Source organism: Arachis ipaensis, chromosome B01 (genome assembly GCF_000816755.2).
Source record: "Arachis ipaensis cultivar K30076 chromosome B01, Araip1.1, whole genome shotgun sequence".
Taxonomy (NCBI): Eukaryota; Viridiplantae; Streptophyta; class Magnoliopsida; order Fabales; family Fabaceae; genus Arachis; species Arachis ipaensis.
In genome coordinates this window covers 13,777,943-13,790,241 of record NC_029785.2, presented here as the reverse complement: position 1 = coordinate 13,790,241, position 12,299 = coordinate 13,777,943, and the positions used below count along the sequence as shown (strand labels likewise).

At 41.3% G+C, this 12,299-nt stretch overlaps 3 protein-coding genes across 5 annotated transcripts in view; 1 reads left to right on the top strand and 2 right to left on the bottom strand.

Moving 5' to 3' along the window:
- The window catches only part of LOC107625487 (biogenesis of lysosome-related organelles complex 1 subunit 2), a 7,621-nt gene extending 5,452 nt beyond the window's left edge, over positions 1–2,169 (bottom strand). Inside the window, exon 1 of the mRNA XM_021117704.1 lies at positions 2,060–2,169. The gene's annotated coding sequence lies outside the window, so the exon portion shown is untranslated. The remainder of the gene's footprint in view (positions 1–2,059) is intronic.
- LOC107625477 (folate transporter 1, chloroplastic) lies at positions 15–7,817 on the bottom strand. 3 transcript variants are annotated; one of them, XM_021117688.1, is made up of 12 exons: positions 7,576–7,817; positions 6,394–6,673; positions 6,204–6,280; positions 5,331–5,407; positions 4,905–4,998; positions 4,401–4,494; positions 3,446–3,519; positions 2,060–2,173; positions 691–762; positions 553–573; positions 389–456; positions 15–190 (listed from the first exon to the last, which is right to left on the bottom strand). In XM_021117688.1, the coding sequence occupies exons 2-12, from the start codon at positions 6,515–6,517 to the stop codon at positions 58–60; spliced, it is 948 nt and encodes a 315-aa protein (XP_020973347.1). In that variant the 5' UTR covers positions 6,518–6,673; positions 7,576–7,817; the 3' UTR covers positions 15–57. The 3 variants fall into 3 exon arrangements, with proteins under 3 accessions (XP_020973347.1, XP_016183617.1, XP_020973350.1); XM_016328131.2 differs by having other exon boundaries at positions 2,060–2,170; positions 7,576–7,816; XM_021117691.1 differs by having other exon boundaries at positions 6,394–6,654; positions 7,576–7,816.
- LOC107646821 lies at positions 9,557–10,881 on the top strand. Its single transcript, XM_016350975.1, has 2 exons — positions 9,557–9,640; positions 10,210–10,881. The coding sequence occupies exons 1-2, from the start codon at positions 9,557–9,559 to the stop codon at positions 10,879–10,881; spliced, it is 756 nt and encodes a 251-aa protein (XP_016206461.1).

Genomic DNA, 12,299 nt, shown 5'->3' with positions numbered 1-12,299 from the left:
GAGAGAGAGAGAGAGAGAGAGAGAGAGAGAGAGAGTTAAGATGGAAAAGGAAAATATTTAGTCATTCCTCCTTGCTAGTTTAAGCAATTTAAGAACATTTTCATAAACAATAAATGTTACTGAAGAAGCAGGAACATTTTTCAAAAGGCTTGGGGTTATTCCCCTGTAAAATCCTCGGACACCTTCATATCTGCAAGAACAGAACAAGATCTATAATGTAAAAATGAGAAAGAGAGAGAGAGAGAGAGAGAGAGAGAGAGAGAGGTCCTTAAGAGAATTTTGTTTCAACATTTTAATCCCTGAAAAAAGACTAAACGCATACATTTTGGTTTTCAATGAAACATGCAAAACCAAAGAAATGGGTTATATCTTATAATGTGGTATGTACCTTGCAGTTTCCTTCACAACATGCCAACTATCCACATATCTTGGAACCCCATCCGCACTAGGCCGTTGCTGCAGAGAAAGAAATTTCGATTTGCCTATGAGAAATTTATACTATTAAACCAAAAGTGCTATCTATTATCCCTATCTTTTAATCAACTCTTGTACCTGCAATCGAGATCTCATAACCTGGAAAAAAAAGGAGCAAGCAAGCATGCTGTCAAAGATTGATCGATCATGTTCGACGAGACAAGGACACTAAAATATAAAACCCTCTTTCAAAGAGGAGGATACAAGAAACTGTACCTGAAATGGATAGGTTAGAAGTATTGCAGCAATTTTTGATGTTGCTCCAAGAACAGCATAATCAGCAGAATTCTGTGAAAAGTTATAAGAACACTAAAGTCTCGAGTATCGAAGAAAGCTTGCAAAGTTGAACATCAAACAGCTTCAATTCATTTATAAGCATCATATAGCCAGAAGCTAAACAACGTATTAAATACCAGGCTTAAATAAATTTTAGAAAAAATGACAACTTGATGCACAAGCATTCTGCATTAACAAAGGGTCAAGAGAAGGGCCGAAGCCAAAGCGGGTAATGTAGGCAGGGCAATAGAAAAAAGGAAATATGTTAATTAGAAAAGAAAGAAAAAGTACAAAAGGGCAGGAAACCATAATAACAACTGGCACCAAGATAAACCCAGAGAGACAAGAATGTAACCGTGAGAGAAAAAGGGGGAAATAAAGTAAGCTCAGCGTTTTGATAGAATTCAAAGAGAAAGATGACATCGCCAGAGAATTTCAAGAGTCTTGCCGTCTCTCCTTAAAGCTTGATTCTATTCAAAAGGCCATCCATGATTTCCCTCATTCCCACTCACTCCCTTATATCCCTTCTATCCTCTCACCCCCATAAAAGAATAAGCATTGGATCTCAAACCCTCCCCACTAGGCTTGCCAGGTGACAATTCTTTTACAACAGCAGGGACTTCCTAATTCTTTTCCTTCTGAAGGTTCTACCCGTGTCATGCTTCCCAGGTAAATAGCAGAAGTATCCTCACAAAAAGAAAAAGAAAAAAACTATACAAGAGGCCAAATCCCAGAAGATAAAGCACACAAAATATGCCAATCTTTTATGCTAAATACATATATCTCACACATACACCATAAGCAGAATACCAAAGAAAAGAAAAATTAATAAACTTAACCCAAGCTGTGTCCATAGTTGATATTGAACATTAAAATGTCTAACACCCATTTCAAAGCACTGGAACACGATAAACTGAGGACTGTAACAAGTTCTTTTGCATTAAACGTTTTAAAATATTTATTTAATACACCAGACAGCACAATATGATGTATAACAGTCATTGTAGATAAGTTGAAACAACATACTGAATACAACACACAATGAATAATATCTTAACATCTAACCTAGTGTTTACTTATCCTATCATATCTAATGCCACATATTAAACACTCAGGTCGATACAACCTAAGAGTCATCACACATCACTCTTGGAATGTCACTTGATCTCTTGAGTTGAGCAATGACATAGGAACAAGAACTCAGAACTATATAAGTGACATTCAATTCAATTTCAATGATCAAAAAATGGGTTAATAAATGTAAATGGTCCAATGCTCTGTAATTCTAATCCAACCATGATTTACTTACCAACAGATCATCCGGGTTTTGACAATGCCTTTTACTTCCCCTGTGCTTTATATCTACAATAACTTTACGAAGTTCCTCGTATGCTGTGAACTGAACAGCCCCATGAGAGACCTGCTGAAGAACAAGAAACAATTGAGCCTTCTATAAATCTTACAAAGACAAAAAGTTGCATGTATTAATAATTAGTATAGTCATGAGTTCTAGGTTGCTCCTTCCACACACGAGAAAACAGAACCCTCATAATAACAATAGTAGACTGAAAAGCAACTCGGCTTAAACATTTCAGAAAATTTATCATAACTGGTGTTATGGACTACAGGCCCAATAGTAAATCATCTCTGAAAGACTTGGCCCACTATTTGATCCTATCTTATACAGGTAGTTATGCACAAGCTCTGATTAGCATAACTCCTAGATAGTGGAGCACTAACCATTCCCCACTCATCTCACTCATGGCTCCAATATAACTCTAAATAACTAAATACTCAGGTTAGGAAGAGATAACACATAACACTTATCAGCTACACTTTCTAACCTAGTACCTCCTGAGACACAGGCCTAATACAAGCACTGAAGTCCTTGCAGGTTCAATGCCACCATTGTTAGGAACATGGAACAAGGATGACAATAGTGTAATGTATCTGAGCCTCAATGGAAGAGCAAGTAAGCTCTGATGAAAGGTCCTGTTGAAGTTCAACTTCTTTGTTTTCTTAGAAGAATGAGCAGGACAAGGATCAAATTCTTAAGCTCTTGTTCAATGGTTCTCATGCTACGTCACAATTCAACTCTCCTAAATGTTTAAATTTCTAGGTGGAAGTTTATGAATGGGTTTCTATCTGTAACAAGAAGTTTGAGAATGACAAATATCATGGTTCATGATGATATGACTTTAGTATTTTACACGATATATAGAAAAAATAATAAAGATATAGGGAAAAATGTTAGAAAATTTTTTCCCTAACCTGGAATAAACGTGAACCTCAGTCATATGACCAAATCTTATGTTCACCTGCCATTGCTCGGATGACAATAAGATGTCAAACGCATTATGTTAGCCATGTAGCAGTAAACAGAAAAGGGAGGACAGGATCTATTTGTAAAGTTTTGGATAGTCTATGGCTTTAATTGGCAAATTCTGAAGCTCATAGTGGCTAACTGCTACAGAGCCAATGCTCGTCATAGACCGGATCAATCGGAAAGACAGATCTTTATCATATGTTACATTGGGTGAATAACAATGTTATCTTTTCTGAGACACAATTTCACAAGTATCAACAACAATAATAACAAAGCCTTATCCCACTAGATGGGTAAAATCAATCAACAATCAATAATTAAATTTACAAGAGCCAAGACAGAGATGGAAAATAACAAACATCAACATACCAGAAATAGACCAGGAACAATTCCTCTGTAGAGTGCTCTAAAACCTTCTTCCCTCATTATGGTCCTAAATGCATCTGATATTTTCAGACAAGAAACAAAAATTGTATGACAGGTTAGCAAAGTTAATACAACCACAATAAGTAAAATACCCAAACCCTGACTATTACATTCTAATTGATCATTCCCATGCTGAAACAAAGTGATTCCCTTAAAATATATACAAGTAAAGTTGAAAACAAGTTTCCTTTTTCTTCCCAATTTTAAAAACTAAGAATAAACATCATAGGAGAAAACGCTGTGAAACAAATACAATGAATAGTTATGCCATACATTACTTAGCAAATTAAAGACCAAACATTGATGATTAATAGTAGCGACTTACGAATTGCTACAACATTTTTGGATGATAAAATAAATACTGAACCAAATATTATCGTATAAACAGGTGGTGAAAGAGAGCCATTATGCAACTTTTGATAGTACTCCATCTATCTGCTTTTAAGTTTGATTTTGGAAAATTATTTTTGTCAAAAATTATTTATAATTTATAAATACATACAAAGCATTAATTACTTTTTGCAATGTTTAACTTCATAAGTATAAAGTATTACATCAACTTAATAAAGTAATAATAAATTAATGAGAAGAGACAGGATAATTTAACCAAAGCAAACCATTTTTACTCTATATTCAAGAGAATTTAACAATTTCTCGATTCTTGTCTAAAAGACCAAAGCTGTAAAAGCCACTTAAAAGTTGACACAGGTAGTAACTGTAAACTGAAGTGGGCAGAAGATGACTACAATTAATAAAGTCTTGTGTGTTAAAATTATAATTCAGCTAAATTTATAACTTCAAGAAATGTATTCTAATTACATGAATATTTTGAGAAGGAAAAAAAAAATCTTTAAAGTGAACAGTTGAGAATGAAGTTAAATTAAGATGGAGATGAGACCAAAAATCCCATAGTATGGTCGTGTTTGATGAAGAGGAGTCTGAAGCTGCAATCTTGTTTTTACCAGCCAAACAGGATTTGTGCACAAGCACACCTGACAGAAGACAATGGAAATCAAATGATAGTAAATTTAGCAGGCTTTGGAATCCTAATCAATAACCATTCAACTATAAAAGCTTAACAATATATTAAAAATTTTCACAAAGATAACAAAGCTGTAAACTTAAATATAGTTCCATTCTCACACACTTATCATAATAGAGTTCATTGGCAAATCTATAATACACTTTACTTACCACCTTTCGCCACTCCTTGGGACTGATGTAAGAAAAATTTTGAATTGAACATGGAAATTATGCAAAGCCCTAACCAAGAATATACACACACGTGTGCACATGGAAATTATGCAAAGCCCTAACCAAGAATATACACACACGTGTGCATACACATGAGAGCGCACGAATGTGGCAATCCATTCATGATAATGGAATTGTGAACACTCACCAAACCTCCTGCTTCAGCAGCTGAGGCAAGATGAAGACCTGGGCTCAGTGTATCCTCCCTATTCCTAGCATATCTTTGTTTGGCTTTATCATAACTGTAATTAAGAAATTTTAACTTAGTCATATGTAAATATTAATAGCTGATCAAGAAGTTAGGGGCTGGAAAATTCACAAAAGAATCGATTCCTCTGTAAGTGTGTGCATGTGTGTATGTGTGTGCGCGCGTGCTCGCGCATGTGTGCATAAGGGAGACTTTTGAGAGTTCAGACTGAATAAATCAAGTTCACATTTTACATATTTGGAATCTATGGATGCCTACTACAAGCATAAAATTAAGGATACAAACTTCACAGTGTATCACACCATATAATATCATTCTAGTTAACTTAATACAATTAATTATTTAACGTTCAGAATTGAAACTCACAAAAAGAAATATAGGCCCCATGAAATAGTAGACCCAATAACACCAGGAAGAAAACCTGCATATAATCCTCTTAATCCCTGCAAGATAAAGAAGGGAATATAAATACAACAAACTGCTATTTACATATTCAATGACAACTCCTGAACTATAAGTAAAAGCCAAGGGTATTGAACCTTACATCAGTTATCTTAGCTGCATACATCTTAATAATAAAAGTAAGACTATGAACAAGGTGAAAAAATGATGAGTGTTTGGATCAGCAACCATTAATCAACAAACAACAGGGACAAATAACCCAATCAGGGAAAAAAATCAAAAATAGAAAGCAAAAGAAAACAACACAATACAATAAAATAAAATCTGGGTGCGAGTAGCACATGACATGACAAACCACCAAACTCAGTTTCCATTAATAATCTCACATGAGTGTGACTGACACACCAAAGAAATCACAGTTTCTAGGACTAATCTTATTCAGATTCTCCTAGATGCTAGCATAGACCAAGCCTATAATGATTTTATCTATTTTCTTCAAATTTGCAAGACTTATCCTAACCACCAGCTATATGTCATAACCATATATAGATAAAGTTGTCAATAATTTACACAAGCCCAGTTGCACAATCTACAGTGAATTCGTTTCTTAAAAACATGAAACTCCTAACAAGAAGAATTCTTCAAATGCCAATATGTCTTAAATGCTATATTGAAACAATCTATAGCCGTGGTCCTAGAAAAACTACTTATTAGGGACACTCTAAACATTGCATTGCAGAAAATAATGCAATATTATAAAGTAATGTAAATGTCGAAAATTGTATCCTTGATTGATAAAAATGGCTAGCATTGGGTGGAATGAGTAAACAAGCAAACCTCAGATCGAGCAATGGTGAAAATTGCATGAACAGTATTCTTATAATTGGGAACATGAGAGACTCTGCCATCATTAACTGCAAATCAAATAATAATCCCATAAAAAGCTGAACACAAGACAAATATTAAATATCCATTTATTTGAGCAAAAAGAAAATTAAAAAAAATGCAAAAAAAGAAAAACAAAGACCTTGGAATCTAGTGCGGACAACATCGAGGGGATGCATAACAGCAACAGTGGCAAACCCAGCTGTGCCACCGGCAGCAGCATTCTCCCAGTGCCATTGACGGGCCTCGGGTGCTGTGGCTGACATGTTTGGTAAGTTATGTGTCACTCTGGGTTGAATGTCATTGAACTAAAAGGAGACACGATGGGTTTAGCTGAGGGGCTTCCTCAGTGACAGTGTATTAAGGCACAGCTTTTGTTTTCTCTTTCGTCAAATGGTTTGGCCTTCAAAGGGGAAGAGAATCTATTTGAAATTTTGAATCATTATCTTTTGAAAACAACTCTTCCAATCAAATCAAATCCACACATTTAACTTCATCACATTATCGTCCAAAGTAATATCTGTAAGTTCCGATTTTGAAGACAAAGGAAAAAAAGAAAGTTTAAAGAATAAAATCTGTTCTTCAGACCCATCAAACAACAATTCCTGAAACACACCCTGTTTTCAATGATAAAATCCAGATCTAAACAGTTTACGAAATGGCAGTCAACAAATATGGATAAATTATTAATAATTATACATGTGAAGAAAACAGACCTGAAGTTGGAGATTCTTAGAACTACACTATTAAAGCAACTGACGTATTTTGCAATCATTTAATATAACATTATTGAATAAAGGGGAGAGTTAGCAACAAAAGCAAACTATATGATCTGAAGCTTCCATGACACAGGATTTTATTAACGAACAGCACAAACATAGCAGATAAAAATAGTATGATCGAAGATATAATAGTAGCCTATAAAGCCAAAACTGTTAGCAAAATGCCACAGCGGAAAAAAAGTTAGAGCTTTATATAGGATCATATCTATTAAAAAACAGAGCAAGTACTAACAATTCTACAATTGGCAACAATTGTTCAATATACAAAATTCTTCTCTGCCATTATGTCATTATACCAGGACTACAGTGAAAGAGAAAGTTCATTAAGGCCATCACAGAAAAGTATAGTGTTTAATTTATCACGAAAATTATATTGTGCTTAGTTCATGACTACATAGGCTAAGAGCTCAAAGCATTCAATTTCATCACATACAAAAATCTACAAGAATGGCAAGTATCCTCAGTCAACAAACCAAGAACTAGGACATGTGAGAGAGAGAGAGAGAGAGAGAGAGAGAGAGAAGCAACGAGGCAGGGCGTACCTGTATGGTGGCTGTGAGGCTGAGGGCTCTTGCGACGACCTTGGACGGCCGCTGAGGGATCCGTCGGCGAGGCAGACAGTTCGGCTAAGAGGTGGCGAAGCAGCAAGGATACAAGGCAAGGAGGCGGCGAATCCCTGGCAACGCAGTGTGTTCCGGCGGCTGCGGCACACCAGTGATGGAGAAGGATGCGTTCTTGTGTTCATTCCACCAGTAAGTAGTAACTAGTAAGTAGTAATATTCACGGGATTGTAAATTGTTTAATTTTATTTTACACTTGGAGTAAATACTAAATATTGTTGTAAAATAAATAAATATAAAAAGTGTATATAAAAAATTCTAGTATTAATATTCACAGAAATTATTATCTCACTGTAATACTATAATAGAAGTGATTCATATATTTATTAATATATCTATATAATATTGTGATTCAAATTCACAAGAGATAGAGAAAGAGAAAAGTTTATGTATTGTATAAAGAGAGAGAAAAATGCTTGTTATTGATGTTATTGTCTATAACCCTTATACCTTAAGGCATATTTTTATAGGCATACGAAATTTATGTTTCAAACTTCGTTAAGTTTGCTTCATCTTAAGAATTCGTTTCTTTTAACATAGGAAAAATGAGTCACCCATAAATGGACATCCATCGTCCTTATCCATTCTTAACATAATACTCCCCTTAAATGACTATTTAGGATTATGCCTCGTTAAAACCTTACTAAAGAAAAACTTAATGAAAAAAATTTTAGTGAAAAAAAAATAGTACAATATCCTTTGACAGAGACTACCTCATTAAAAACCTTGTCAAGAAAAATCTAATGAAAAAAACATGACCAAGGAAAAAAGAGTACAGTCTCTCCCTCTTGTCGACATCATTTAATGTCTCGAAATCGGCGCATCCCAATCTGATGTACCAATTTTTCAAAGGAGGATTTTGGAAGTAACTTTGTCAATAAGTCTGCCAAATTTTTGCTTGAGCGGATCTGTTGGATATCAATTGTTCCTTGATTTTTGTTACGACCTGGCCCAGAACCTCCACGGGCCGGGCCGACCCGAACACCACCCGATCCGGATAGACGCCCCGCAAACCGACCCGGACACGCGTCCAGGACAGCTCATGTGCAGCTGGGGGACAACGTCCTTAGGAACATGGGCCTATTCTGGACGGGCCCACCTCTGACAGGTATATAAGGGGAAGACTTGCTCTCCCCCCAAGGTACGTCACGTATTACACTACCCTTTCCGCCTGCACATTTACTGACAGGAGCGTCGGAGTGTCTTTGCAGGTGGCACCCCCCTCTCTACGAAGAACACGGGACATCGGGACCTCGCACCCCTCGACCGGCAATCCACGACCTGACGAGCCCCTACCATCATCCCGGATTGCAATCCGAACCGTCCGGTAACCGACCCACCGAACATTGGCGCCGTCTGTGGGGACTCGTCTATGGACTTCGTGCTAGTCGAAACGAAGGCAAACCAAGAGGCCGTGCCCGGAGGCGACGTCGCCGGGACGGGAACCCGACAACATCCGAGATCTCCCCCGAGGGACACGACCCAGGCACACGAGAGACGCCCCTTCGGGGGGACTGGCGACAACCACGCCAGAATAATGCAAGAGCTACGCCATAGAATGCAAGACTTAGAGCGCCGGTTAGCAGACAGAGAACGCGACCAGCACACCCCGGAACGGAGTCACTCTCGTTCTCACTCTAGGAGCCGTTCCCGGCGCACGCCTAGCCCCCAGGTCGAGTCAGAAAGCACTGGGGAGAGAGGCCGCGCGAGAAGGCGTCATGACCCTGTCATTTACGCCAGGCGCGAAGGGCGGCGTACCACAAACCGTGGGGACGAAGATGCTCGCCGGGAGGACGACGAGGGGAGAACGAATACTCGGGGACCCGTGATAATAGGGGCCACCCCATTCCACCGCTCCATACTCGAGGTCCGGCTGCCAAAACATTTTGACAAGCCAACGGACATGAGGTATGACGGAACGCAGGACCCCCTAGAGCACCTAACGGCCTTCGAGGCCAGGATGAACTTAGAAGGAGTAGGAGATGAGGTAAGATGTCGCGCCTTCCCGGTTACCTTGGCGGGACCTGCAATACGGTGGTTCAATAACCTCCCGCAGGGCTCGGTGACCCAATTCTCCGACATCAGCCATGCCTTCCTGGCTCAGTTCACAACCAGGATCGCCAAAGCCAAGCACCCGATCAATTTGCTAGGGGTGACCCAGAGAGCCGGGGAACCGACCAGGAAATACTTGGATCGTTTCAACGACGAATGCTTGGAAATTGATGGTCTGACGGACTCGGTGGCGAGCTTGTGTTTGACGAACGGGCTCCTGAATGAGGACTTCAGGAAGCACCTTACCACAAAGCCCGTCTGGACAATGCAAGAGATCCAGTGCGTGGCCAAGGAGTATATCAACGACGAGGAAGTAAGCCGGGTCGTGGCTGCCAATAAACGGCAGCCCGTCTACAACCAAACCCGGCACTACGAAGGCAGAGAAAAACCAAGGGAACACGCCAGGGACGGCGGCCCAAGTAAGGTGCCGAAGCCATTCCCCCGAATCGGGAAATTCACCAATTACACCCCCTCGCAGCACCGATCACGGAATTTTACCAACAGATAGCAGAGAAGGGGATACTGACGAAACCCCGACCTCTGAAGGGCAGGACAGGGGGAGACAAGAGCCTCTACTGTGAATATCACAAGGGATACGGGCACAAAACCCAAGACTGCTTCGACCTAAAAGACGCCCTGGAGCAGGCAATCAGGGACGGAAAACTTGCCGACTTCTCCCATCTTATCAGGGAGCCGAGGAGACGCAATCGGGATCGCGAAAGCGAAGACGGGTCCCGGGCGACAAGACGACGCCAAGAACCAGAGGGGGACGACCACGGTCTCACGGTGGTGAACGTAGTAACGGCGAGGAACTCCGCCCCAAGGTCGAAATCGGCACAGAAAAAAGATGCCAAGGTCCTCGCGGTCTCCTCCTCGTCTGCTAGAAGTTCCCGGAGACTCCCATCCATCTCTTTCGGCCCGGAAGACCAATGGTTCGACGAGGCGCCGGAAAGTCCCCCCATGGTCATCACGGCCAGGGTCGGAACCGGCCTTGTCAAGCGGATCCTGGTTGATACGGAGGCAGACTCGAACATCATGTTTCGAAACGTTTTTGACGCCTTGGGACTACGAGATGCCGATCTGGCGACCCACCAGCACGGTGTGGTAGGGTTGGGAGACCACTTCATCAAACCGGATGGAATCATCTCTCTCCCGACCTCCGTGGGGCAAGGGTAGAGGCAAAGGACGGTGATGGCCGATTTCGTAATCTTACGAGATTCCACAGCTTACAACATCATCTTGGGGAGAAAAACTATCAACGACCTGGGGGCAGCTATTAGTACGAAGCTGCTCGTGATGAAATTTGTTGCTAATGACGGATCCGTAGGATCCATCAGAGGAGACTTGGAAATGGCGGTCGCCTGCGACCACGCCAGCCTCTCTCTCAGGAAAAAGTCCAAAGAAGCATCGGGGGTCTTCCTCGCCGACCTGGACGCCAGGATAGAAGACAAGCCCAGACCCGAGCCGGAAGGGGATTTGGAGAAATTTAGGGTCAGCGACGGGGACGAGAAGTTCACGTTCATAAACAGAAACCTTCCCCATGAATTAAAGGAGCCTTTGATGGAGATGATCAGAGCCAATGCCGACCTCTTCGCCTGGACGCCAGCCGACATGCCAGGGATAGATCCCCAGCTTATGTCACACCATCTGGCCGTCAAACCGGAAACCAAGCCAGTGGCCCAGAGGAAGAGAAAGATGTCACAGGAAAGGGCAGAGGAGGTGGCCAAGCAGGCGGCCAGCCTCCTTGAAGCAGGGTTCATCCGGGAACTGGACTACTCGACCTGGCTGTCGAACGTAGTTTTGGTGAAGAAACACAATGGGAGGTGGAGAATGTGTGTAGACTACTCTGACCTCAATAAGGCATGTCCTAAGGACTGCTACCCCCTGCCCAACATTGACGCACTCGTCGACGCAGCAGCGGGGTACCGGTATCTGAGCTTCATGGACGCCTACTCCGGGTACAACCAGATACCGATGCACCGACCCGACGAGGAGAAAACGGCGTTCATAACGCCCGGGGGGACCTATTGCTACAAAGTGATGCCATTTGGTCTGAAAAATGCTGGTGCCACGTACCAGAGATTGATGAACAAGATATTCAGTGAGCTCATAGGCAGGACAGTGGAAGTCTACGTGGACGACATCCTCACAAAAACCGCACGACCCGACGATCTCTTGAGCGACCTGGGAAGTGTATTCGCTTCCCTCCGACAACACGGCATGAGGCTCAATCCGCTTAAATGTGCCTTTGCCATGGAAGCTGGAAAGTTCCTGTGATTCATGATCACCTAAAGAGGAGTAGAAGCCAACCCCGAGAAGTGCCAGGCGATTCTCTAGATGAAGAGCCCGGGTTGTATCAAAGATGTCCAACGATTGGCGGGAAGACTGACGGCTTTATCCCGTTTCCTCGGCGCATCGGCAGCAAAAGCCCTACCCTTCTTCAATCTGATGAAAAAGGGAATAGCATTCGAATGGACCCCAGCGTGCGAGGAGGCATTCAACCACTTCAAGGAGATCTTAGCAGCACCTCCGGTGCTCGGGAAGCCCAAGGCCGGAGAATCACTCTACCTCTAGCTGGCAGTAACAGAAGAAGC